General features: G+C 46.9%; 1 protein-coding gene across 2 annotated transcripts; it reads right to left on the minus strand.

Annotated features, from left to right (window-relative positions):
* Positions 1–171: 171 nt before the first annotated feature.
* Positions 172–27,707, minus strand: PIDD1 (p53-induced death domain protein 1). 2 transcript variants are annotated; one of them, XM_019485148.2, is made up of 17 exons: positions 26,914–27,334; positions 26,593–26,676; positions 23,063–23,431; positions 20,401–20,814; positions 19,311–19,514; positions 18,757–18,811; positions 18,280–18,481; positions 17,226–17,354; positions 15,707–15,886; positions 13,878–14,025; positions 11,711–11,852; positions 10,893–11,043; positions 9,767–9,890; positions 8,428–8,546; positions 7,901–8,008; positions 6,246–6,442; positions 172–5,367 (listed from the first exon to the last, which is right to left on the minus strand). In XM_019485148.2, exons 1-17 carry the CDS (start codon positions 27,008–27,010, stop codon positions 5,130–5,132), a joined length of 2,961 nt encoding a protein of 986 aa, XP_019340693.1. In that variant the 5' UTR covers positions 27,011–27,334; the 3' UTR covers positions 172–5,129. The 2 variants fall into 2 exon arrangements, with proteins under 2 accessions (XP_019340693.1, XP_014459673.1); XM_014604187.3 differs by lacking the exons at positions 26,593–26,676; positions 26,914–27,334 and adding an exon at positions 27,625–27,707.
* Between the last annotated feature and the right edge of the window lie 83 nt (positions 27,708–27,790).

The following is a 27,790-nucleotide window of genomic DNA, read 5'->3' on the forward strand; positions in this document are numbered from 1 at the left end:
GGCAGACAAACACATGGTGTAACCAGATCCCCAACAAAACTATCTATAGTGATGGCAGGGCCCAACATACCCCTTCTAGAATAGATGCATATTCCAAAGATAAGTCATTTGCCCACTACTGCATCCCAAATCGAACTGTTAAACACCAAACACTTAGAAGATACAAGGGAATTAGTTTCTTAGGGAATTAGTTTCTTTTATTACAAATAAGGGCAATATGCCCATTACATCTCTCCAAAAATGGAGCAAAGAGCAAACATTTCCCCAGAACAGATAAAACCAGGGCAACAATATTACAATACTAACAAGTATTTGAAAGTAGAATTGTTAATGCAAGTTCTCTGAAAGTGACCGGTGAAACATGAGTGGCTTAGCACACCTAGCTCAGGCTGGGACCTCAAAGACCTGCGCTCTTGTCCTGACTTTCCTGGTACTCTTGTGCATAGTTGTGAACAAGTCACTTTACTGTGGGTGCCCATTTTCTGTTATATCCCTTATTTCGTCTGTTTAGATTGCAAATTATGTGTTTGTAGAAAGCCTGATCTTGGATGGAGCCACTAGGTAACACAAACATTCAGCAATATAAAACTCTAGTTTGACAGAATAATTGTAACGGGCAGAGTTGTGGGTGGTCTTTCCTAGTGGTTAGAGGAGAGCTAGAGATGGGGAAGAACTCAAAACAAAGGCCCAAACCAGGGTTATGAAACAGATACCAAGTTGCCAAATCCAAGAGAAATCCTGGGGCAAGCTTCGAATCAGAAGCCAAGCTGAAGTTCAGGGGTAGGGTTGCCAAGTCTTTGAATCTATTCTGGGAGGTTTTCATCACATTACATAGTGACATGAATGACTTTACATCAGGAAGGCAAATGAACATTACTATTACATTTTAAAAATCCACTGACCTACTATATAAATCCAATTCAATATTTAATATGTATTTTAATGAACGCCTTAGCATTCTTCTCCTGGGTGACTCTCAGCAGTCTCTTGGAAATTTATTTCTAATTCCTGGAGACTCCAGGGCAATCCTAGAGGGTTGGCAACCCTATTCAGGCATCAGGCTGAATTACAAAATCCAAGAGAAAAGCCAAAAGCCAGACTCCAAGAACAGAGCAAGCAGGATCAAGAAACACAGGATGACAACTCCCATGGGTCAAGTAAAGTGCTGTAGATGAATAGATGTTGTACCAGTGGAAGAAGCCCGTGCGTGACCTGTTTTACATGAGCAGGCTGATGTGCATCGGCAACCACACGGCAGAGGAGAAGCCTGTTTCCAGTGGCAAGGAGATGCAAGACAAATGGGGTTAGTCTTCCACTGCAGCCTTCATCCGCCTTTGCAGCTGTTGAGAAGTTTGCATTCTGCATCCGCCTGCTTCACTGTTGAGGTCTTTGAGTTGTGTTGGACCACTCTTGATCTGATACCTCATTTTTGACTATGAGGGACTGCTGAGAATGATGATGACGACTAAATGTAAGTGTAGCAGAGGCCTGAGGCAGAGAAAGGAGGAAGAACTTGTCTCAAGGTCATCCAGCAAACCTGTGGTTTTGCCAGGGAGAGAACCCTTGACCTCACAAACTCCTGTCTTATGCCCTAGCACCTGCTATGGGTCACATCCTAAGATTAAGCATTTTCTACTTTATTATTCATGGTTAAAAGGGCCTTCACAGCAGTCTGACATTGGCTAGATAGGGGAATCATCAAAAATGACAAAGCACAAAGAAAACTGAAAAAAGGCAAATCATTGCTTTTTTCTACCTTCTAGCCACAGTGTTATCTGTGACCACAGAAGAAACAATATTTTCAGACAGATGCATGATCTTCTAGCCATTAGTGTCCCTTCAAGTAATGCTCAGGGAGCGGAATGCATTGAATCCAAATCAGTCCTCAATGCGCCACTCTTAAAAGTACAGGGATGTACAGTCTCCCATTGTTCCTAAGGGGCATTAGTTCAGGCTCATTATGAGATGGATTGGAGGAGAGGGGAAATCAAGAATCAATGGCAAAGAAGTCAAGAGGCAATGGACTTTTATAGTCGCTTATAGGATGTTTAGATTGGGAAGACTGATGATTGATCCAGTGTCTCCTATTTTATAGCCGACAGCTTTGAAAACACCATATTGATGTTGTGCTGTTCATCCCAAAGTATTCTACAAATGCTGCTGCACAGGAATGAGTGCTGCTGTCCCTGGGCTGAAACACGGCATAGTTACCAGTGCAGGGTCCAGTTTAAGACAGGAAGTGAGGGATACGGTTTGAAACTGCAAAGGAAGCTTCCCCTCAAAAGACAAAGCATAATTTATAATCCAAGCCAGAATGTGGCCAAGACAGTGGGCTTATGGCTCTTACCTTTCTGCAGGAAGTAGGAAGGAATCTAAACTGCTGCTGCTAGGGCTCACATATCCCCTAAAAGACACACCACCTCCCACCCACAGCGCCTGAGAGAAGTGGGCAAAAATCTTCAGTAGAGTTTTTGATGAAAAATAGATATTTGAATATGAAAATTTTGATTTCGTTCAAAATTGCCTAGTTTTCTTTGACACAGAAGTTTAGGGCTGGAAGGGACCTCATGAGATCCACATTTCAAGATTGATTGTTTTTTTGATGGGGAAAACAGCTGAAAGTAAAAATTTTCTCCACTGAATTCTCCAACTCAAAGACTGTAAAGTGCCCATAGGGACAGTGAAATTAGGTAACTATAGGTCCCCCACCAAGCCAGTGACCTAATCTTGCCCTTCTTGGCTTGGGAGAGCTGACGGGATAATAGTAAAAAGGTAGTACAGGGGGATTCCCTCTTCAGATTTGTATCAAACATTGGAACACAAAAGCCCCTGGCAGACGTTAAATTTAATTGTATGATGGGATTTGAGGATTTTTATCCTGAATCACAACAATTCTGCACCCTGCTATACCAGACACTCAAACTCTGACATGGCAGGATGTGTTGGGATCTGGGATAAAAATCCTTAGGTTGAATTGTGCACCTGCTAGGGTGTGCAGCTGGCTGCACGCAAGCTAGGGTGCAGGGAGCTGTGGATGGGGAGTTCCCCAGACCCCAGCTTGCATGCAGCTGGCTCAATGTCTGCTGAGAATTGCACAGCTGGGGACTTGGGAGCTGCCCAATGAAGCATCAGTGCCCCATGCAGAGACATCTGAAGTTACACTGTGCAGCCAGATGCTGGGTTGCATGCCATACATTCAAGTTAATAAGTGCTATACAAAGCAGCAGCAAAGGTGTTCCACGTTACATTAAATGTAGAACATCTTTGTGGTTCCTTGCCAGTTTATCACACAATAAGTTAGCTGAACATGTGACATATTACAATTTATTGCACAATTAACACATTGTGCAATAAATGTAACATTTTCCAGGGCCCAAATAGACATACACTACAGAGAGGTGTAGAAAAGCTCAGATCCCAAATCATCAGCAGAATGTAGGTTTAGGCAGAAGTTATTCATAAATATATACTTGAGGTTTACCAATAAAGATTTTCTTGGCCAATACCAATAGATTTCATAGACGTTAGGGCTGGAAGGGACCTCGAAGATCAAGTCCAGCCCCCTGCCTCAGGGTCAGGAAGTCGGCTGGGATCAAAGGATCCCAGCAAGATAAGCATCCAAACGCTTCTTGAATGAATCCAGAGTAGGTGCCTGCACCACTTCTGGAGGGAGTCTATTCCAGGTCTTGAGGGCTCAGACAGTAAAGAAATTTTTCCTTATGTCCAGCCTAAAATGGTCTCAGAGGAGTTGGTCCTTGTTTTTCCTTGGGACGCTCTGGTGAACAGACATAGCTGATTATTCACCAGGCATGTTGGCCAATACGGAGCCTATAACCCAGTGGTTGTCAACCGGAGGCATGTGTACCCCTAGGGGTACTTAAAAAGGTTGTAGGGGGTACGCAGAACAAATGAGAAAAAATTACTAGAAGTGCACTGATACATTGGTCCCATATCTGATCAGGACCAAAATAAGGAAAATTGACTGTATTAGCAATTGGCTTTTTTTGGCTGATGTGGCTGATAAATGATCCATGCATGCATACAGCTGCAGTGCAGCATGCAGGTGGCCAGGAGCACAGTCCGGGAGCATGGAGAGGAGCTGGGTCCATCTGGTAAGTTTGTTGTGAGGGAAGGGGCGCTGGCTGTATGTTCCCTAACTACCCAGCAGTGGGAGGCACAGTTTGCTGCCCCCACTACTGATGAGTGAGCAGGGGATTTGAGGCCAGCACACAGCTTCCAGGGCAAAGGCAGCAGGATGGAGAGCCCTAAACCCGTAGTGAGCTGCCTGCCTTTGCCCTCACCCCATGCATAAATCTGGGGGGGGGGGGGGGCACATGCCCCTCATGCCTCTTCCATGGTTGCACACAACAGCTGGGAGCTGCCCCCCTTTACCCCTCCCCCAACACCCCTTGGATGAGCTCCCCATAGCTTCATCCCAGTCCCTGCCCCAGCCCAGGGTCCCATTCATTGTCCTGGCTGGGCAGTGCCCCCATCCCCAGCCCCTGCCCCTGACCAGGGGGGACTCAATCCGCCTGGCCCACACCCCTTCCCTCTCCCATGTCCCTTCCCCTCCACAGACTTACCGGCAGAGTGCTGCTCTCCACACTGCCTGGCTGTATTCCTGGCCATGTGCATGCGTGCGGCATCTGGAGGCCCCGGCCAGAAGGCATATTATATTTATCGGTGATATTATTGGCTACACTGGCCAAAAAAGCCAATAGCTGATAACGTTAAATTTCCTTTTATCAGTGCCAATCTAGTATGGCACCGATAAATCAGTGCACCTCTAATATATATTGCAACAAAAGAATGTTAAGAGCTATTTTCTCTATTATTTTAATGCCAGTGTCTAAGGCTCTGAGTTTCTCCTTGTCTCTAAAACCTAAAGCCAGAATCCCCGAACTCAGGGCATGACAGTCCGAGGTCTTTTTCCATATGCTGAAATACATACAGACTTGGCGTGTGTGAACTTCACAGAAATCACATACTAGCATAGTCTCAGCAGAGCATAGTGGATCAGCAGTAGGTGCTTACAGCACCCACTCCACTGGGAATCGTCAGAGTAGCCATGTTATCCAGTGCACAAGGTAGGAAACCACAGTAGGAAGCAGAGTTCCTATTGCTGGCTGCTACACCATAGCTATTGCAGAGTCTTCAGTGCTGCTTCCCTGGTCCAGCCCTACCCGACGGATGGACTCTCTGTATTTTTGCCTCCCCAGGTCAATAATAGCCTCAATCTCATCAGCAATGTCCTGGCGGCCACTCTCTTTCATGGCTGTGACCAGCTTCTCCACGCAGTTCTGGTCCTCAGAGTTCTGCTGGGCCCAGGAGAATAACATGTTCAAGATCTGCCTGTCCAGGTCCTCCCTGCGGAGAATGAGAAGCACAGAAATCATAAAGCCACCATGCCTGGCCAGTACTTTACAGGACATTTACTTTAGTGCAGGACCAGGCCTAAAACCCAAATTGCGTCCCCCACGATGCACCACAATATACCTGTAAGCAGGTCACTTACCCAGATTCCTTATTAAGGCCAGTCAGCTCTGAATTTAGGTTTCCAATCAATCTATCTTACATGGAGCAACCTTGTCCCCACAGCAAATAAAGCAAACCATAAAATAAGCAAGGATGCAAATAGCAAACAAAACCAAAACTGTAGTGTTTCTTCAGACCCAGAAAGGGGCAACCCCGACTGTGCTTTTCCCTTAGCACACCAGCCTCCTTTCCTCTCTCTTTCCATGCCCTCTGCTCCTGGAGCTATTAATCTGCTCTTTAGCTCCACCCTCATTTACTGGTCATCGGTTGCAGCTGGCTCCCAGCCTTCCAGCCATGCAGACTCCTAACCCCTAACTTGCAACTGGGTCTTAGTCCTCTGTAAGCTGAGCACCTCCTTACACTACCTTCATGGCAGGAGGAAATATTACATGAACACTCAAATGGTCCAGCCTGAGACCCCAACCCATAAAGGAGATGGGAATACTAAGCATCTGAACTGTCATTCCTATGAGATGCTGCAATATCTCCAAATCAAACTAATCCATTTTTCAGGCAGAATCTCTCTTTTTCTAACAAAAAATAATAAGGATTTTCCATGAAAAGCAGATGCTTTTTGTGAAGCAAAAAAAAAAAAAAGAAAAAGAAAAATATGAGGGAAAATTTTTGACCAGCCCGATCCGAGATGTCCCAGTGCTGGTAGCATTCTAGGCTGAAGGGTCACTGTAGTGATCCCTGCACACACACCTCACCTGTTGTTGTACCCTATCCGTTCAATCTGCTGATAAGTCAGCCCCAAGTTCAAGCCGATGGTCTGCCAGTCAGCTCCGATGCGCCTGGCAATGCTAAGCAGATTAGCTTGCGTCAGGTAGCCGGTCTCTTCATTCCCCAGATTCAGAGGAGGAAAGGAGAAGCCATTTGAGGGATCACCCTGGTGCAATTTCAGTTTCTATTGAATAGAAAAGAAGGACAGAAATGCCCCCTGTTAAGACAGCTTCTTTTTAAAGGGACAGCTCCACCTCATTTAGTTTCCAACACCAAGTTTTACTTCCCCACTCTGAGCAAGGAGGTGAACTGTCAAAAGTGCCAAACAGCCTGAATTTCCACTACAGCCAGAGCTGTGAGTGTTTGGTACCTCTGAAAAAAGCCAAACCTTCCAGGCCCACATTTCCAGCTCACAGACTCTTTCTTTCTCCATCTTTCATTAAGAATTGTCTCCTGAGTTCACTTACTTCATTGTTAAGAGACAACATTTGGTCTAGACCCCAAGTCAAGGCTATAGAAACAGAAGTCCACCATACAAGACCACCTTCCTTACTCTGACACTTGCCTGGGCTGGCTGGCTGTTTGCCTTTAAGGATAAATGGCTCCTGGCAGCACACGGTGGCTTTATTGTAACTCCATTGAACAGCCATGTACTAGACTTTTCCCTTCCTCACAAAGCTGATCATCAAGGGATCTGCATGCAAGACAAAAACTTTCCTTCGTTCTAGATAGTTTTCTTCTCCCCCTCTAGTTCCTTCATTCAGAGGGGGAAAAAATAATCAACCCTTCCCACACCAAAAAGACCCAACCACATGACAGTTCTCTGCAACTTGCCATTGTAATCAAGACCAGCCTTGGACTACAGAAGTGGGGGCCAACCTTTATGGCAGAGATGCCACAAATTTGTCCTGTACCCTCCAAATGCCATTCTGATCCCCTTCCCCTGTCCTATAGGTTGCCTTTTCTGCTCCCAGCCCTGCGTTCCCTTCTTGAACTGTTGTTCTGCTTTCTGATTCCTTCCTTGTACTCCCTGCCCAATTTGCTGCTCTGCTTTCTGCTTCCTGCCCTATCTGACTCTATGAAGCTTGTTCCCTCCTTCATCTGCCATGAGACATACACAGGCTGCCTTTGCCAACTATGATGCCCATGATGCAGGTTGGCCACCACTGACTACAGCATCTCTGTGAATGGAACAAGGCAGGAAGATGGATGTTTAGAGAGAAGGGAGTGAACAGGTACTTTTTTGTGTACATATCTCCTTGGGAGAAGAAGGGAAAGCACACAGACGCACATCCACATAGGAAGTGTCCAGGGGAATATAATGGATTTTTAAATGATTCCTGCAGTTGGGGCTGATAATCTTCAAGTGACCTCACCATAACACTACCTTACACATTCAAGATGTGAGTGCATATGCACAGCACTTCCCATACCTCTCCTGGCCCACATACATACACTCTCTCTCACACATGCACACACACACATAGACACACATAGAAATTTTCCCTGTCCATCACATGCTTTGAGTAGACATCTCTGCTTCTCCATTGGCCTTGTGAATAGGAGTAGACAAATAGGACAGTCTCAAGCTTAGTGAATAGGCATAAATACTTCTCTGTATTTAGGAGACAAAGACACTCACAGGCAGTTTGATTGGCAGAGTAGCCAGCCAGTGGGAATCAGGCCCTTTCCTCCTCCTGCTGGCATCTTCAGGCACATTCTCTGGAACTGCTCCTCGATAGAAGGAGACCTTTGCAGGCAAAGGAGAGGACAGGATAAGGACCCAAACACCATCCCAGAAGCCATGCTTCTTTGTAATTTGTACTTTCTGATTGGGAAGGAAGGTGTTAGGAGTTTCACATTTGATCTTCAACTTGGTCCCCACAGGATACCATTCAGTTCCCATTTGGAGCACCACTGCAGTCTGACTGCACTCTGATTACAGTAACAAAAAGTCCAGCTGGCCCTCCTTTATTGCTTATAGATCACCCATTAATGGCATACACTTAAGATCAGATGACCACAGGCAACACCCTGGATTCATTCCACTCTCCTGTCACTGCATTTATGGGTCAGTCCCTAGAATGGATGCTGTGACAAAGCGCAGCATGTACAAGGTGATGATGGTAAAAAAAGAAATAAGGGTGAGGGTAGAGGGTCTATGCTCACCTGGCCTTTCACAGCTTGGTCTTTTCTATCCATTGCAGAGGTCACATAGATTTCCTTCATGTTCTTTAAATGGGAGTAAAAGATGAATGAGAGCCGGCCATCCATGCAGTCTGGGCGGTCTGGAGTCAGGAAAATTCAGACATCAATGCATAGGAGAGCATGTCCCCTTCACCAGCAACCTTCCAGAATAGAACCTAGCTCCTCCCACTCATCAGGCCTCAACCTCAGCCCCTTATGGGAAAGGGGGGCTGCCACCCTCCAGCTGTTGAAAAAGCAGGTCATATGGGAGAAGGAGCAAAATGGCCAGCAGAAAGAGGACAAGTTCCTAGGAATGAAAACAGAAGGAAAAATGCCAGGCATAAGTAGGGCACCTGCCCTTCCAAGGAACAGATCAATGAAGTGAGGAAAACCACTACAAAATAACTCCAGAGAACACAAAATAAGTGATTTCAGCTCTGTACTGTTTCCACAGTGGGAAAAAATATGAATGAAAGAGAAAATGAAAAGGAAGGCATTATATGTAGCATTAAGACTGGCACACCTGTAGTCATCTTTCCCAAATGCCTATGGAAAAGGGCAACCTTGAGAGCTCTGGGTCCCTTTGGATTAGGCTACAGTGTCTGGTAGGGAGCAAAAGCTGTAGGCCAGACTCTGATGTATTCCACTGCAAATGCAGTGCAACTCTATTGTCTTCAATGGAGTCACACCAGTGTAACAGAAACCAGATTCAGGCTCAGAGTTTGCAGCTGTGACAAGCTCTTGCCATTTTGATGCCCAAGGATACAGCTTTGTAGATTTGTTCCTTTTTCCATCTTCCACATCTCCTGAAAACTAATCAGTGACGGAGAGAGAGACAGATATTTAAATTCTAGAAAGGCAGCTCTCTGTACCAAATTGTTTCAGGAAATGTGTCCCAGCAGAGATGGCATTGTATATATGATATATCAAAAATAGACTCTTGAGGTGACTGAAGAGATTTTGTTCCTTTCCAGTAACAGAGACCCCAGTGAGAGGACAGAGCTGGTTATACCTTCAGTTAAACCTATTAATCACACCAGATTATAGCCATCTGTGGTACATAGACTCTCAGTAGATGAAGAGACAATGGTCCTAGAAGAAGTGATTCCACAGGGAAACTTGATTCAGGGATTCCACTAAAAACAAGCTGTGCCAACATCTCATTGATTCTCAGAAACTGGGCCATGTAGAGCTGTACTGCTGATGTTTGATAGCAGTAGTCCTAAGCGATGTCCCCTGAGACCATTTGAGTGAATGCAAAAGGAAATGACCACTGTTAGCAGAGAACTGGAGTGGGAAATAGAACATAGCCCCACCATACCTGCATCAATATTGATGCCTCGTTCAAAGGCTGCGAAGAACTGCTCTCCCTCAAACATCTCTACCATGTCTGATGGCTCTGGTCCTCGGTATCGGTCGTGAAGCTTTTTCAGAACTGGATCAACCTGCCAGGGATGGAAGCAACATGAGTGGCATGGTAGATGAGGAATATTTGCAAAGCCTGTCTCCACTAGGGCTATGCCCATGACATCTCTCATGCAGTCTAAAGGGAGAAAAAGATTTTTCAAAGAGTTAAAACAAAAAAAAAATTCCCAACACTGCCCTAAAAATACAACCTACTGCAGAGAAATCAGCTGCTCAGAATCATGTGGTTCCTTCTGTTTTATTTCCAAGCTCAGTGAAATCCCCAAACAGATTCATGATAAAATGTAAGTCAACAGCTAAAAATTCATTCACTGTTACTGTGATGTTTGGGGTGTGATTTTTAACCTGTCAATTACCTACCTACAACTAGGATACTATCTTCTCCCACTTCTCCCTTAATGTTTAGCGGCAGGGTGAAACTTCCCCATAAAACCCTTGTGTTGCAATGTTACCTAGCAGAAGCAAGAGATTCACCATGGGAGGGCAGCAGGCAAATGTCTTATGACTATAAGCCCTTGTTTCATAAAGGCATTGTGTACTGCATCACTCCCAATGTGCTTTTATAACATCATACAGTGAACCCTTTGGGACCAAACGGGAGGAACATTTTTGTCTGGAAAAAAAATGTCCGAGGTAAAATCCTCAAATACTGAAATCAATGAGGGTTTTGTTGTTATTGACTTCAGTAGGGCCATAATTTTGGCTCAGGTATTCAAGAGGGGAAATTTCCTTTCAGGTGTTTACAGGGGTATTTCTTTTCAATACTGAAGGACAATAACAAGGTCTGGCTGGGCTGGAGGATTATATCAAGGCAGTATAGCTTTAACCTTCAAGGCAGTATAGCTTTAACCTATAAGCCAGCATGTTGAACTAGGCAGGAAATCATTGTACCAGACAGCTGCAGGGAAGAAGCTGTTCTCTGGCCAGCTCCTAGTAGACAGGTGTCCATGCTCACTCCAGGCCCCTACTCATACATACACACTCAGGAATGCCGTACTCATTCAGGACAGCATAAGGTATACCTTGTGCTTGGGGACACACTGCAGCAAGACTTGCTCGGGGTCTTTTTTCCTCTGCAGAGCAATGAAGTTCACCTGGTACATACGCAACCTCTCATAGACCTTCTTGGCCATACCACCGATGTACTTCTTGGTGGTGTACCATAACCAGTACCTGGGGAAAACAGCAAGTGAGGGAAGGACTCTTAAATGGGAAGAGAAATCCCCATCAAGTCTTAAACTTTCTACTTTGATGTAAGAGAACATCACCTAAACTAGAATCTCAATTCTAAAGGAGCTTGGTTTCCCCAAGCAACAGCCTCAGGTGCCCTTCTGTGCTCCTCACATAGATCATTTTCCAAGAAGCAGGTTCTCAGCCCAAGAATGAAGGCAAGAAAGTAAAATGAAGAAAGTAAAATGGTGGCATTGAACACACCGGGTGAAGGGAGAGATTATGGGTGCTTGGGGGCATGGGGACAGGGAGTTCAATTCAGAATGGCTAGAGTCAGAGTAGGCACAGACTAGATAGATCATGGTCACTTCTCCCTGCTGAAACCCAGGTGGAGGAGTAGAGATTAAAAGCAAGAAGTACTGGGCAAAGGAATTGAGGCTATTAACAGAGTGCATAATGCCAGTGTATCCCATCACTCCAGACTAAAGCAGAAGTCCTATCTTGTCAATGCACTAGGGACTGGGAAGAGGAAATGGTAGGAAAAATAAATGATGGTAAAAGTGGCAAGGATCCTGGTTTTAGTGGTCACGAGAGAGGGGAAGAGGGAAACAAAGTCACCCGCCTTTCAGTCTTTTCTTCAAACACTGTCCGTGAATGGACTGGAGCTCACCAGGAGAAGTGGGTGACTTCAAATATTGCATAGCGATGAGTGAACTCCAGCACCACCTGATCTGTGATGTCATCCCAAATTTGGGCTTGGAGGTCACCATGAAGAAGATGTACTCTGGAATGATCCAAAGTTAGATCTAAACCTAGCAACAACAGAACAAAATTATCCTCAAGAGATACTACACGTTGTATAAGCCTCAATTGCATTTTGGGTAACCATGGCTTTGTTTCCAGCTTATTAACTTAGGAATCCTAGGGCAAAACAGCTAGAACTTTGGGTTAATTTTTTTCTTACCTACAACTGTTTACCTCTGGGAAGTGCCAAATTCTGCCCTCTCTTGCTTACTGACCAAAGGCTGGCCCTGAATTCCCAATGCACTGGTCCCAGGCTTCCCCAGCAGGACACCTTATCTTAACTTGACATTGTGGATGGATCAGGTAACCTAACTGATCTTTTCCTATTACCAGCGTGCTTGGATATTCATCAAGCTTCTGTCTGCTTGGACAGTGCAGGGCAAAAAAGGGCTCCCAATACCAATTACATGACAGCAATACAAATAATAAGAAGTCTTACAAATGAAGCCAAGTAAACTCCCAAACAGATTTTACTACCTAATGAGAAGGTCAGGGAAAACTGAAGGATCTGGGGATTAAATACCTAGCAGAACAAATTTCTTCAATTTGTAATTGTGTTTTCTGCCATCCATCACACCAAACCCAGCTAGATAAATGCATCTGTGGGTAGGAAACTGATTTAGGCCACAGATAAATAAAATTGTTGAGGCTATCATTCTAGTGCACACTATTTCAGCTGGTTGCATTATGCCTCACTTCCTGTCTTAAACTGAATGACATGAAGCACATTCCTCAATTAAAACATTACTGCGAGCTGCTAAGTACCTGCCAGGTTCCACCCAACACAAATGGTAATAATCTGGATAAAACTGATTTCCAAGCTAGACTGGAAACTTTTCGAGATAAAGGCAATCTTTATTGTTACTCATCAAGTCAATGCCTAGCAGTCATAACAGTGCACAAAAACCATAGTCATATCTAAAGAACCTTCTCTCAACCACCTTTCCATAGGTGCAAGGCAGATGCAGATATGAATGCTGCACATTAAGTTTTGGTTCCAACAAGAATGTTCAGTCAGCCATGCTGTAAACAAGGGCTGACATTTTTCCCAGCTGTCTAAGGCAGGTAGACACCATTTCCCACTAAAATGGGTGGGAAACGGGAATCCCAAATGCCACCACAACAGTTTTAGTGAATGGTTTATTGTGGGTGGATTATTGTTAGAGGTATAAAACATCATCCTTCTTTGCTTAGAACCCGTCTTAAAAAGCCACCTGGAAAAATGAATAAGTACTTTTGCTTCACCTCTAGCAGGAGAATATTTCTGCTGAACAACTATGTGTCAGTGCCTTATATTGCTGTGCAGTATAAGTGCTCTATGTAGTGTGGGAACCTACACCAATGACACTTCCTGAATTCTTTCTATTGGAGGTTGCAACACTGCTGAGGTGAATGGAAACATATAGATCAGAATCAGACCCTGGATGTGCAACCTTTCCACTGCTTTCACATTCCCTTGTGCATTTAATAGCATGTAATGCTCGCAAAGCCTTTGAGCAGCCCTGGGCAAAAAAAGAAAAGCTAGAGCTATATATCACCATCTAAAAACCACTAGGATTTTTCCTGCCTTGCCCCTTTTTTCCTCTATAATTTTGGAACAGAAACACTATAGTTCTTACCCTGCAGGGAGCTGATGGGTGTTAGTACTGCTTCAGGATGGAAAAGACAAGTCCCAGAAGCACACTTCAGGAAAAAGTGGGAAGAAGGAGCTCCCTATGGGTATGTTTACACTGTGCTCTGCAGTGTAGTGTAGTGATACTGGAGCTAAATAAGTACCTATAGCAGTCTAACCTTTAGCAGTCTAACTCCAGAGCACTTACTAGGTCAATTCACTCTGCTTCTTTGTGTTGTAGACCTGTCCCATTAGAGAGCTCTTCTATGGCTGATGTACTAAGCTTTGTGGCTAGGAACGTCAGGGTTGTGCCTGCACTCCCTGAAAAGCCCTGGCTGTTTACAGCATAGTTTACTATCTAACAAGTGTAATGACTTCAGCTGAGAAGATTTTTGTTGGCCAAGTCCAGCAATAGACTGACCTGTGACTCCAGGTGGTAATGGTAGCTGAACTTTAACTGGCCTCAGGAAATCCAGAGAAGAGTTCTGGGAGAGACAGAGAAGGGGACTGGCTCTGGACTCTGGATCACCCATGATCTCCTTCAGGTCGTCGGGTGACACTGTCAATACCTGGAGAGTAAATAATAATCCAATCAGCTTAATGTCTGGCAGAGGGTAGAGATGCACTTTATAAACTAACAAAATCAGAGATGCATAAACTTTTATGAGTCACAGCTCACCTCATCAGATGCTTGTGCATTTCTGATCCTATTTGTCTGTAAGACGCCCCAATACCCTGCGTTCTGCCTAATACAGCTAACTAACGTTAATATCCTTAACAAACCCACTTTGCCAAATCAGAAGAAGGTGCAGCAAAACCCAGCACACAAAGGCTTCACTAGCACAAACCACTGATTGGCAATGCAGAGCTGTGAATCCTAGTCATAGATCCAGATTCTGCTCTTAGCTACTGTTATAAACCCAGCAAATGTAGCCCTGCTCCAGATCAAGTGCCTAGCACTACAATAGCAATTACAAGCATCTAATTAACCAATTAACAACCCACTAATTTTAATGGAGCTGCTTCAGTTAGACCAGCATGAATAATAGCCCACTGACTCTCACTCACTGAGCTGGTATGCCATGCTTTTCATTTTCAGGGATAAGCAAGAGACTAATGCCTCATGTCACCTTTTGGCTTCTTAGGAGCAATGTGAGTAGAGCTCCATTCAGAACCTCATTCAGCCTTCTCGGGAAAAGGCTAGAGGGACTAGAACTGCATTAAGGAAGGTTGTAGGACAGACAGAAAGTTTCTCACAGGGCTTTCCCCACCCCACACCATGACATGACATAACTTATCTCTGAAAATCTACTGCCTGGAAAGCTCGCAGCTTTGGAGACAGGTAGGCTGCAGCAGGAAGTGGGGACACAATGCATCTCTACATTATAGGCACAGTTTGCATAAGTGCTCAGCCCTCCAGGACACTAGTTGAGCTTCTTATCAGGGACCAGCAGTCAGTACCTCTGAGAACTTGAGCAGAGAAGACCCAACGATTGTCAAATGACACCATTGGGTGTTGAACTACATTGGATCTCAGCAAAACATGCCTAATACATGAGTCCTAAGCTTACCATGAGTCCTATGTTCTCAAAACTCCTGCCACGCTGTAAGTACCTAGCTTTTTCCTTTAGACCAATACAGCTACAACCTGGATGCCTGACACATGGAAGATACCAAATTTTAGCCAATTTTTTAAAAACGAAATCTTCATATTTTCCCAAGCAGGAAGCAACTGTGACCACCTGAAACCTGAGATCCTGCTCCTGCCTTTGTTTCTAGGTAATTTGCATCATCACAGATCCTCACAGGAGGTGAGGGGCTCCATACCAGTTATAACTGACTGCCCGGAGGCGTTTTCCATCTATTGACTCCTCTGTGAAATCCTATGAAATATGAACTTTCATTTCTACCCAGGAGAACTTTTACAATTTTTTCTCCAATGACTGATGAAGGCTGTTTGTGCCTGAAAGCTTGCAATTAAATAACTTCTTTTGCAAAAATCTTTTTAGTCTAATAAAATATATCATTTCTACCATGACTCTTGATTACTTTAGCCCATATTACAGAGAGGAAAACAGAGGCAAAGAGGCTAAGTGTAAAGCCACAAGGAGTCCAGATCAGAAGTTCCCCAATCTGCGTCTGACTCTCTGTCTTTTCCAGCTAGGCCACCTAGCCTATTGCCTACTATTCAGCCCAACCAAAGGCAGCAATAACACCATGTCTAAGGTTATATTTTTAAACAACACACACCTGCAACCTGATGGTCCGAGGCTTCTCAGTGACTCCAGGAGGGAAAGTCACCTTGATGTTGGGATCCACTGTGGAAAAAAGCAATGTGCCCTCCCGTGGGACGCTGCACTTATTCTCCACGAGTTGAGAGATGACCAGGAACCAGGAGAAGTGAGGGACACTACAGAGTGCCATGTGCTTCTATTGCAAGATGTAGGGAATAGAGAACACATGAATAAGTAAGGTATTACACTATCTTTTGGACATGGAATGGGTCAAATCTTTAATAAAGTAACACTGGTAAACACCTAATGAAATCTGTGGAATGATGGCAGCCAAAGGCTCATTTATACAGCATGTGTGTGTGTGTGTGTGTGTATATATAAAAAATACAACAGAGATACAATTGGTCACACTTACATCCAAAGAGATCTACCAATAAAGTCAATTTACTTAAGATACAAGAGAGAAAACTTGCACCATGACAGCTGTGAGTGATACTCTGGGAGACCAAGCTGGTAGTATATGCCATGCTCCGTACTGGTAGGGGAAGCATGGGTTGATGTAACAAGGCAGGTCCCTGTTACTAGGGTTGTGGGGGAGTCTGAACAGCTCTGCACCCTGGAAGCACCTCCTCATGCCCACTCCAGACCTGGAAGGACTCACCAAAGGCTGGGGAACCAGGTCTGGGGGATGCAGTGAGTTTCCCAGCAAGGGACCTGACACAGGTGTGGTGAATAAGGAAAAGTCAGACATGTGGGTCAGCACCAGCAGGGGAAGAATAAAAGATGCTGAAAACAGTCTCAGGAGGCTGCACCTGGCTAGAGGAGGCTGCCTGGAGACTGGGGTTAGGCAGCCCCCAGTTGTGGCCCAAGAGCAGGGCTCCCGCTCATTTCTTTTTGCTCCTTCATTTTGTTTGCCTTTGTTTGCACAAGCCGGCAGGCTCTGCAAAGCCTCCGAGATATAAGACATGGCCAGAAGGATAAGCCTGTGAAGATCCACCAGAAGTCAGCTAAATGCTAGTTCATTTAACTTCTTTAGCTTATTTTGAATTTCTGACAAGTCCCGGGTAGCCTCGGGGTGTTATCTATTGGCCTGGCTGCAGCAGAGGCAAAGGGCCTGAACAATGAACAGGAGAGACAAAGGCCCTGAACACGTCCTTGGGCAATGCCAGCAGCAAAAGTAAAAATGGCCAGCTCTACTAGTATGACCAAACATGCCTGGCTGTGGTCAGCCCATAGCAGCTTACAGTTGAACCTTCACTAAACTCACACTTCACTTCTTATATGGCTTAACCCAGTAGAATCTATAGCAAGATGGAGTACTGCGTGCTGGAGCCTCTTATCTCCCAGAGCCACCACCCTATTTGAGTGATGGGCAGATGCTTCACTCCACTCCATTAAAGATGAACAAAGTGCACTATTTGGGGTCATCTGAAGCTCCCTTGGGTGTCTCTGGGTTGGGAGAAGTTGAGCCCTGCCACCCACTGCAGATGCAAATCAGGTATGCACACAATGGGGGATTATCCCAACCTGTTTACCTTTGTCTTTCTTTTCCATTCCACTTTTGTTCCCAAGTCACTCCAGCTCTGCCCACTGAAGGTCCGAACCACCACCTCTCGCTCGTGAATGGTTTGAGTGGAGGCATAAGGCATGCAGATCTGCACCTCCTGGCAGGGTAATGGGAAAATGGGGGCATTTCCATGAGATGCCAACATGAATAGCAGCCCAATTCTAGTGGCCTTCACCCACTCCACTATATAGGCAAGGCAAGGCCAAGTGCAGATTTGAGGCAGGGAATGGAGGTGGTCAGGGAATCTGATCTCTTCTGTAGCCTGTCGGCACCAAAGGCAGCCAGACAAGGAGCTAAGGACGATTCTCTAGCAGGAACAGTTGGGTGTATGTGTTGTTGTGTCTTTCAAGAAAGCTCAGGACCTGATGGGATGGCTGAGAAATCCTCATCTCCTGCTGACTACAATCTAATGTCTCTGAGGGTACTTGTGAGAGTGCTGCTCACCAACCCAAACTTGGTGACTTAAAAGGACTTTGGGTTCAGATGGTGTGTTGTGTTTGTGCGTGTGTGTTTGTGGGGGGGAAGGTTGTTTAACTTGGGTTATTTTCTCAAAAAGAATTCATCTCCTCACCTTATCCCAGCACACCCCAAGGGCGGGGTGCAAGTGGTCTCCTGAGATCGAACGCAGGAACAGGCCTACACTACAGCAGGAGATGTATAGTACCTGAGAAGGGTCTCATCCCTAGAGCAGATCAAGTACTAGTAGAGGGGAGGGTGAAGGTGCCAGGACAGAGCAGTCCTGGGAGAGAAGACCTTGCCAGCACTGAGTATTTTCTGTGGCGCTTTCTTTAACATTTGATCCATCCAAATGTTTGGGAGCAGCTGTCTGAGTTCCAGCACTCAGGGCACCTGGCACACAGGGTCCAGACAAGAGTCTGGCAGTCTTGGCAGACAGGGTCCAGAGAGTGGCTCCTTTAGACCACAAGAGGGTTTTTTCTAGCCAAATCACATGTGCACATCTAGCCCCACAAGCTACAGGAAGCCCAGAGTGCTACTCCACCCTCTCCCACCACCTGCCTCACCTGCTGGAATTCAAGCCCATGGGGCTGTAGCTCCAGGACTTTGCTCAACAGGATATCATGATGCCTCAGCTTCACCCACTGTGGATCAGGAACGAGTGTTTGGAAATGGATTGTGATAGAGGTGGTGGCAGCCCCGGGGGGGAAGTAAAGCCGGATACCGCAGGCCAGGAGAGCTTTGCAGCCTTTGGGTGTCACAGTAAAGCTTAAAGCAAAGATTTAAGTGAAGAACAGCATACAAGGACATCACGCATCACTCAACTTCTCCTTCCCCACCTCCTGCCCCCTCCCTGACCAGCAAGACCTAAATTCTGTGAATTAGACAGTAAAACTCTGTCACTTCAGAAATACCAGCCCTGTCTCTATCTGGTCCACTTGAATCAAGGCCAAGGACCCTTTGTGCAGCTCTTAGCCCAATGGAGCTCTGATTTGAGCTGGGTAATGCAAAGTACTATTAATTAAAGAAACACTGTGAAATACCTGTTCTCATCCGGTGCAAGGACCAGCCTTTGTAATTCTCCTGAGCTGGATTCATCTGTGGACAATCAGAATAAGAAGGGCAAGTGGGATAGAAGAGCAGGGCCAGTGGAGGCCATTTTTGGCTCACCAATATGACAGGTTACACCTGGCTTCCTTTTCCCACTGGCACCATGCCACAACCCTCCCTCTGCCTTGACAGCAAGATATTTCCAATGAGCAGGCATTTGCAAGGAGTATTTGTGTGTTAGAATGAACAGGAGTTCAGAGAATGTCTTTCAGGACTAGCTTTGTCTGTAACTACATATGCAGGCAAATGTCTTTCCTTGATTCATCCCCTCACCCGTTAAGACTATAAACTCCCCAAGGAAGAGACAGATTCTTGCCTTTGCCTGTGCAGCAATACATGTACTGGTAATGTGGTCACAGAAATAAATTAGGATCTAACACTTACCCCTCACCCCCAAGTCAATCACATTCACACCCTAGCACGTGACACTTGCTGGAGACTGGAAGCAGCTGTTCAAGACCCAGTGAAGCGGAAGAGAGATAATTACCAGGCGTCAGGGGCATCTCAGGTTCTCCTAGAGGATTGCCCCGGAGATGTACGAAGGGTTTGCTCTGGATCTCAGGGGGGATGTAGCGGAGCCTGTTGTTTTGCAAGTCAAGCCTGAACAAGTTGGGAAGGTTGGCGAGGGATGCAGGGACTGTCACTAGGAGATTGCTGTGAAGATGCAGCTGGTGCAGAGATCCCAAATTGGCTGCAGGTTAGAAAAAGTAGAAAAATTGCCTCTTGGTAGATCTATGGGTACAGATTCCATCAGCAGCTTACCACAATAGATACCCACTACCCAAATGCCCCCCCCCCACCTAACTCCCCAAAGAGAAACAAAAATCATAGAGGTGCCTAAACGTTGTCTGTATATCGAAATCATGGAAGAGGCACCAAGATCAGTGGAACAGGGAGCAGTAAAGTTCTTTGGGTCAAAGATCGTCTTTCTGTTTTGTGCAACAGCTCCTACCATGACAGGGTCTCTGTCCTATGATCTAGGCTGTGGGATGTAAATAATGACAACTACCATGGGAAAGGTTTGGGCACAGCAAGACAGAGGGCAGGAAAAGGTGGGGAAGTAGCCCCAGTCCAAACAGGCCTAAGAACACAGGTGACCCATGCATGATTGAAGGCAGAGCAACCAATTGGTGCAATTAATTGTTTCTCCTGACTTTCCTCCCCTTCCCCCTCACCCATCATACACACAGACATCTTGGCTCATATCAGCAAACCTACACAGAAGCAGAAATCCTGTCAGAGGCCTGCCAAGGGCCCAGATCCTCATCTGAGGTAAATGAGATTGAAGTTCCTGGAGTTATACTGATGCCCACTAACCAAGGATTGCACAGTGGGTTTTCTTTTCACTCTTCAAGGTGACCAACTAACCCATCAACTGAGCTGAGTTGGCTCCAAACAGACTAGATCCTCCCCTTCTGCAAGTAAAACTAGGGGGATCTCCCAAAGAACCTCATAGTGAGAGAGACCAATTGCATCACGAGGCTGATTTTTTTCATGCCTTTCTGCTCAAGGACCCATCCACTCTATTTCAGGAGCAGGAAATTTCTGTCTGTCTGTCTTCTAGGCACATCTCTTACCTAGTGAGTCAGGGACATGAGTTAACCGGTTCCCTGAGAGATTCAGCTCCATGCAATTGTAAAGATTCCCAATTTCCTCAGGGAGGCTTTCCAGTGTGTTCTCAGATAAGTCCAGATTCTTCAGTGCCACCAGCTCCCCAATGCTCTGAGGCAGATCCCTGAGATGGTTTTTTATGGCGAAGAAATCAGTCAGCTTAGTGAGATGACCAAAGTCCTCAGGCAGCCCCACCAAGCAGTTGTGGCTTACCACAAGTACACTAAGGTTGGCAAGGTGAGTGATGCAGCTGGGTAAGCTGGAGAAGCTATTGAAGCTGAGATCCAAGTGAGTGAGGCACATGAGGTTTCCAAAATCGGGAGGCAAGGTTGTCAGGGAGCCTCTCTGACATGCACCAAATTCATCCCGGGCATGTCCACCTGGGGCAGGGAAAAGGAGAGAGAGAGGCCTTCATCTTACACAGATTCTATGTGGTTAGTCAAAGATGTTCATGCATAATCACAGTCATGTCAATAGGATGGAAAACTGGAAGGAGTTCAGTTCACAGTCATTCTGGACAACCACCACCCTTCATCCTGTCCATCACTCAGGTCTAGACCTGAGAGTCTGCTTCCCCTGAGCCCTCTCTCTAGGTCTTCCCATGATGGCCACATCTATATTTACCAGTTCTTTCTGCATGATGTTTCTAAGAGCTGGCCTTTCCTATCCATCCATACAGCTAAAATTCACCATCTCATGCCTCAATCACTACAATGTCCTTTTCTCCGATGTGGACAAAAGGCTGTGTTGCCTCTCAAGAATGCTACCACAAAGTTTATTTTAAAGCTCATCAGTTTATACAATGACCCCATCCCGTCACCCCAACTCCCCACATCTTCTCTGTACTCACTGCCTCTTTCTCTATCACAGTGGTACTCAACCTTTCAACCCTATGGGCTGGATGCGTAGCACAGGACCAGTCCACAGGCTGGATCAGGCTCCGCGTGCCAGGACTGGGCCCCTCACCACCTCTGTCCAGCTCTTTGCCAGCCCAAACAGCCCCATGCTACCCTGATCAACAGCACCTTGACCCAATTAGCCATGCACCATCCCAATCAATCCCACACTGCCCCAGTCAATCCCACACCACCCTGATCAGCCCCAATCAGTCGCACGTCACCCTAGTTAACCAGATCAGCCCCCATGAGCCCCACATGCCCAATTCAGCACATGGGCCCACACCATCTGCCCCATGGAGCTCCCCACAGGTCCAGAAATTTGGCAACTGGGGAACGGCAGTTAGATGCCACTGCTTCCCCACTACCAAATGTTCAGATCATGAGGATATCCATGTGCTGGATCTGGTCCATGCACTGAGGGCTGAGCACCCCTGCTCTATCACATTAAATAAGCTGCTTGTCTGCACTTTCAAGGCCCTTCCTGGCATCCTCAAAGGATTTCTGGCTGGTTTGTGATTTAATAAGGCAAGTGATACACCCAGAAAAAAAAGTGTTAAAAAGCAACATGCGAGTCAAGCTCAGCCTTCAAAAAATATACCAGTATCCTCCGTACTCCTTTCTTCTGCCATCCCTATGTGAATGTTTACATCGTAGGATACCGGAGGATTTTTGTTATACAGTGGAAGAAAGATTACTTGGGAAACCCTGGATTAGCAAAGTAACAAATAACTGGTTTACTAAGAGGCATATAAAAACATACTAATTATTTGTTACTTTGCTTCTCTCCTCAGTATTAATATTTATTGTGTGACACAGGAGAAAAACCCTCTGGTACACACTCTGTTGTGCTGCAAGATGCTTGGTTATCCATAGGAAAATGTTGTCATCTCCAGGGATGGGCTGTCATCTATAGACAAGTGGTGTCATCTGATGGAGAACCAAGAAATTAAGTCATTTGCCCACAGTCACATACAAAGTCTGTGGTAGAACAAGGGACTAAGTCCCTGACCCACATTAACTACTGGGCTGCCCTTTTGTCATGGAAGTATCTATGTGTTTCCCTTCTGAGAGCCGGGTGGTTCAATATTGTTAAAGGTTACTAGGCACATTCTTGTAGCGTACAGATCCCCAAACCAAAAATAATACAAAAGTCAACAGATGTTTCTCTATATATTTTTAAGCATTATCAGACCACAGGCTCCAAATCATATATATGCACATCCTCACTGATATTTTTTGTGCTCCGGGTAAAATGACAAGAACCCCCTTCTGCAAATGCAGCTGACCTTCCTTGAACCCTCTTCCCCATGTTATGCTAATGCCATTTGGTTTATGATCTGGCCAGAAAACCAGAACAGAATGAAATCCAGTGAAAGGGACTGTTACGCTTTCAAAAAAAGGGAGATGAGAAGGGAGGAAAACAAGTGACCATACATTCTAACATCTTCAGATCAGACTCTCTTCAACTGAAGCTCCCCCCAACATCTCATTTCAAGTGACTTTACAATAAAAGACTGCACCTGTCAGACTGAATCAAGTCAGGAAATTGGTCCCCGGGCACTGTGGAAACAAAGGAAGGGCGTAAATGTCCTTAAGCTGCATCTTGCTGAAATCTACCATTTGTATGCAGCTCCCAACCAGCTCAGCTGAGACCTGGAGCCACTGCAAAGGGCAGCTAGTGCACAGTGAAAATTGAAAGTCCATTTGTCCTGCAGATGCGCAGGCTTACCTTTGAGGACCAGGGATTTCAGGGTCCTCAGGGCAGGCAAGATGGCCAGCGTGGAGATTATGAGGTCCTCGTTGCAGTTCAACCGCAGGAACTCCACCTGAGTCACTTCCTTCCTTTGCTTGTCAAACAGGTCAAGAAACTGGTGACAGCCGTCAGGATAAACGTCCAGGTTAAGCCTGTTGCCTGCAAGGCGAGATCCATCCAGCTCGGGAGCCACCAAAATGCCCTCCCCCAAACCATCCCCAGGCTCTTGCAGCTTGGCCATCTTCTGCTGTCGGTCTGCTGGGGACCAAGCATGTTCTGACTTGCCAGGCGGGCAAGCACTGGCAGCACCACTGCAAGGCAGCCGTGAAAAGGAGACAGGAGGCTCTGAAAAAAGAGGACAAAGCACTCAGTGAAGCCCTGTACATATGGGCACTGTATTTATTTCACCACAGATTGACAGAAGAAGGGGGGGTGGAATAGCCACCAAGAAAGCATTCCCTCCCTTTAGACAGAAAACAAAGCCACCTCCAAGAATTTCATCGGTGTAGTCACCCAGGCAAAAAGAGACTTTAATCAGATAATGATGAATACCGAAAGGGTCACATCTTAGGTTAGCAGATCTCAAAGTACTTGGCAAAGGAGGATGGTATCATTGTCCCCAAAATACAAATTGGGGATACTGAGGCACAGAGTGATGGAGAGATACGCCCAAGGTTAACCAGTAGACCAGTGGCAGAATTAGGACTGGACCCCCTCAGCCCTGTCTTCAGTCTACAGAGTGATGGTGCATGGCTGTGCAAGTAGGAGCAAGGCCATGCGGGTCAAGCCAAGCCATGTCAGGCCAGAGAAGATGACACTAAGTAAGCCTGAAGCTGAAGCGTACCAGAAAGAAGAGCTACTGGCACTCCTCTGGATCATCCAAGGAATTAAAGGGAGATTTGGGAGATAGTTTCATAGTTTGTAGGGTCAGAAAGGACCTTGACAGATCATCAAGTCTGACCCCTTGCCATGGCAGGAAAGAGTACTGGGGTCAAACGACCCGGCAAGGCATCTATCTAGCCTCCTCTTAAGGACCCCCAGGGTAGGAGCCAGCACCACTTCTCTTGCAAGTTGAGTCCAGATCCTAGCTGCCCTGACTGTGAAGTAGCACCTCCTGATGTCTAGCCTGAATCTACCCTCTGCCAGCTTGTGACCGTTATTTCTAGTCACTCCTGGTAGTGCTTGGGGGAACAGGGACTCCCCCAATGCCTGCTGGTCCCCTCTGACTAGTTTGTAACAGGCCACTAGATCCCCCTTCAGCCTTCTCTTGTGGAGGCTGAACAGGTTCAGGTCCCTTAGCTTCTCCTTGTAGGGCCTGCCTTGCTGACCCCGATCATGCGAGTGGCCCTCCTCTGGACCCTCTCAATGCTGTCTACATCCCTCCTGAAGTGTGGCACCCAGAACTGGACGCAGTACTCCAACTGCGGCCTGACCGGTGCCACAGAGAGGGGGAGGATCACCTCCTTGGACCTGCCTGAGATGCATCTGTGGATGCATGACAAGGTGTGGTTGGCCTTCCTGACCGCGTCCCCACACTGTTGGCCCATGTTCATTTTGGCATCAATAATGATTCCAAGATCCTTTTCTGCCTCTGCACTGACAAGAAGGGAGTTCCCCAGCCTGTAGGTCTGCTGCGGGTTCTTCCTCCCCAGGTGCAGCACCTTGTACTTGTCAGTGTTGAAATCCACCCTGTTCTCATCCGCCCACCTCTGTAACCTGTTTAGGTTCAATTGCAGTCTATTCCTCCCTTCTAGCGTGCCCACATCCCCGTGTCATCTGCAAATTTGAACAGGGTGCTTTTTACCCCCTTGTCCAAGTCACTGATGAAGATGTTGAATGGTGCAGGTCTGAGGACCAAGCCCTGGGGGACCCCACTGCCCACATCCCTCCAGGTTGAAAATGACCCATCCACCACCACTCTCTGGGTGCAGCCCTCCAGCCAGTTAGTGACTCATTTGACTGTGTAGGTGTCGATACCACAGTCCCCTAGTTTTTTAATGAGAATGGGGTGAGAGACAGTCTTGAAGGCCTTCCTGAAGTCCAGAAAGACTACATTCACTGCTATCCTACGTCTAAGAATTTTGTGACCTGGTCGTAGAAGGCCACCAGGTTGGTCTGACAGGACCTGCCTCTAATGAACCCATGTTGGTTGCCCCTAAGCATAACTTCCCCTGCGGTCCCTCGTGGACATGCGCCAGGATAACTCTCTCAAAAAGCTTTCCCAGGACTGAGGTAAGACTAACTGGCCTATAGTTTCCTGGGTCCTTCTTCCTTTCTTTTTTGAAAATGGGAACCACATTGGCCCTTTTCCAGTCCTCCAGCACCTCACCAGAGCACCACGAGTGCTCGTAGAGCTATGCCAGAGGTCCCACAATGACCTCTGCTAATTCCCTCAGCACTCTGGGGTGGGTCGTCAGGACCAGCTGATTTAAATACATCCAGTCTCTCCAGAAGTTCCTTGACTAGATCCTCACTGACCCTGGGCCTGGGTGCACCTCCACCGGGGCCTGCGGGGGTCCCGGCGGACGGGCTGATTTGGTCCCTGTTGAGGAAAATGGAGGCAAGATGCTAATGCCAGAAAGGCCTGGCAGGGACTGAGGGAATATAGTGGTTGGGAATGAGCCCAGCAGGATGTTGCATTGGGAAGGACCAGCTGCAGGAGACTGCATGCCAGCAGACCCTGGAGCATCTTGTTTCTGAGCAGCACTATACCCCATCAGCAAGACTCTCTCCTCACAAGGACCTGCGCGCTGATAACAGAAGATGTGGTAGGGGAGTCAAGGATAGAAACTGGGAGTGAGACAGAAGTTTGACTTCTGTGGTGGCCATATGGACTGCACCGCACCTGAAAAAGGGGGCTGGGGTGCGTGGTCAAGCACTCAAATGGATGCTCTTTGTGCAAATGAGGAGTGCCTTCAACTGCTACTGAAACACATGAAGCAACATCCATTTTTTTAAGTATCAATATCTTGCAAGGACCGCAGCCAAGAAGCACAGATGTGGTCAATAAAAACCCAAGTTCCAGCCTGGAAGCAGACAACAGACAGAACTTTTTCCCTCCCATCAGCAACCTACGTAATTCTTAAAGGGAGAAAAATGAATAAGGACAACACAATATGGTCTACTATTACAGTAAGGGATAATGTACAAGGATTCATGCAATATTCTTACGTGGACTCTCTACTCCTTTGCTGCATAATAGGAAATAAACATTTGCTTAAAATGTGCAGAGACAAAGGAGGGGAAAAAATCTCAGTTTATGCACTAGCAGGTAGCAGGAAGAGCAGTGGAGGCCACGCACACAGCCTTCCAGGATAAGAAGGGCTTGACAAGAGTCTGCTTACTGTGATAGTGGACAGTATCATATTATCCTCATTCATTTTTTTTCCTTTAAGAATTACGCAGGTTGCTGAAGTGGGAAAAAAGTTCTGTCTGTTGTCTGCTTCCAGCCTGGAACCTGGGTTTTTACTGACCACATTGACAGTATGAACTGAAAGAAAGCTCACCTTTACAGCCTCCTTCATTTGTATAGTCCGTTATCCCAGTCAAAGTGAATGTAAAAGGCAGCAGGCTGTTCTCATCTGACAACCCTAGGTTTTGGAGGGGGCAGCATCATTTACCCATTTGCAGCAGAGGAGGAAATGTCATACAGTGAGCCCCAGTGGTCACCCACCAAAGCAGGGGCAGAGTCAGGAGTGCAACCCAGCCCTCTGCTGTCTAATGCTCCAGCCACTGAGGCCCCTGCCACCCATTACATACATTCTGCAACCAATGGGTGAACCCCGCAATAAATTTAGACTGGTCACCCATGCAAAGAAAGACCATACCGGAAAAACATCCATCCAGCTGTGAAGAGAGCCACCCAGCTACGAAGCGAGGGCTTGAAAATGTGCGACAACTTCGTAGCTGGTTTCTATCTGGCATTCATTTGAATGTGTGGCAGGGCCCCAAATGACACTGCCGCTCCAGGGCACTTGGGGCACAAGCCATGGCATCGTCCCTGAGCTGCCCTGGGGGTGAAAGTCCCAGAAGCCCAGAATGACAGACTCCCGGTGGGGGGGGGGGGGAGGGGAGGCAGCCCCCAACACCTGGCACTAGAGGAGGGGGAAAAAGACAGGGGCGGGGGAGGAACTCTTAGATCCACACACACGCACACACAGATCCAAGACTGCAGCCTGCCCCTTCTCCTTTGCACGCACACACATCCAAGATCAGAGCTTGTTCCCCTGCACACACCCCCAAGATCACAGCCTGCCCCTTCCCCCCTTACACACACACACACACACACACACATACACGCAAGATTGCAGCTTGCCCCTTCCCCGCTTCCCCCCAAGCCTACTGTGCGCGGGCCGATGCAGCAGGGAAACCTCCCCTTCCGCCCAGCAAACTTTACAACAAGTTTGCTAGCCGGGAAGCGGCGCGGGGTGGGGGGCGAGCCAGGCAGGCCGGGTCCCGGGGGCAGGAGGAAGGAGCGATCCCCCTGCCCCGTCGCCCTGCGGGAGCACGTGGGCGCGGGCCGGCCGTGGGGCTCTTACCGGGTCCGGCCGCCGGCGCGCCACTGATCCGAGCCCGGCCCGGCCCCGGGACAGGCCCTCCCTTGGCTTAAAGACGCAGCCCCGCTCAAGTGCATCTCAATCAGGGGCTCCGGAGTGCGGCCAAGGTCATAGCACGACAGGAAAGTAGGGCTGCGAGGGACCTCAT

This window comes from Alligator mississippiensis, chromosome 2 (assembly GCF_030867095.1).
Source record: "Alligator mississippiensis isolate rAllMis1 chromosome 2, rAllMis1, whole genome shotgun sequence".
NCBI classification, from domain to species: domain Eukaryota; kingdom Metazoa; phylum Chordata; order Crocodylia; family Alligatoridae; genus Alligator; species Alligator mississippiensis.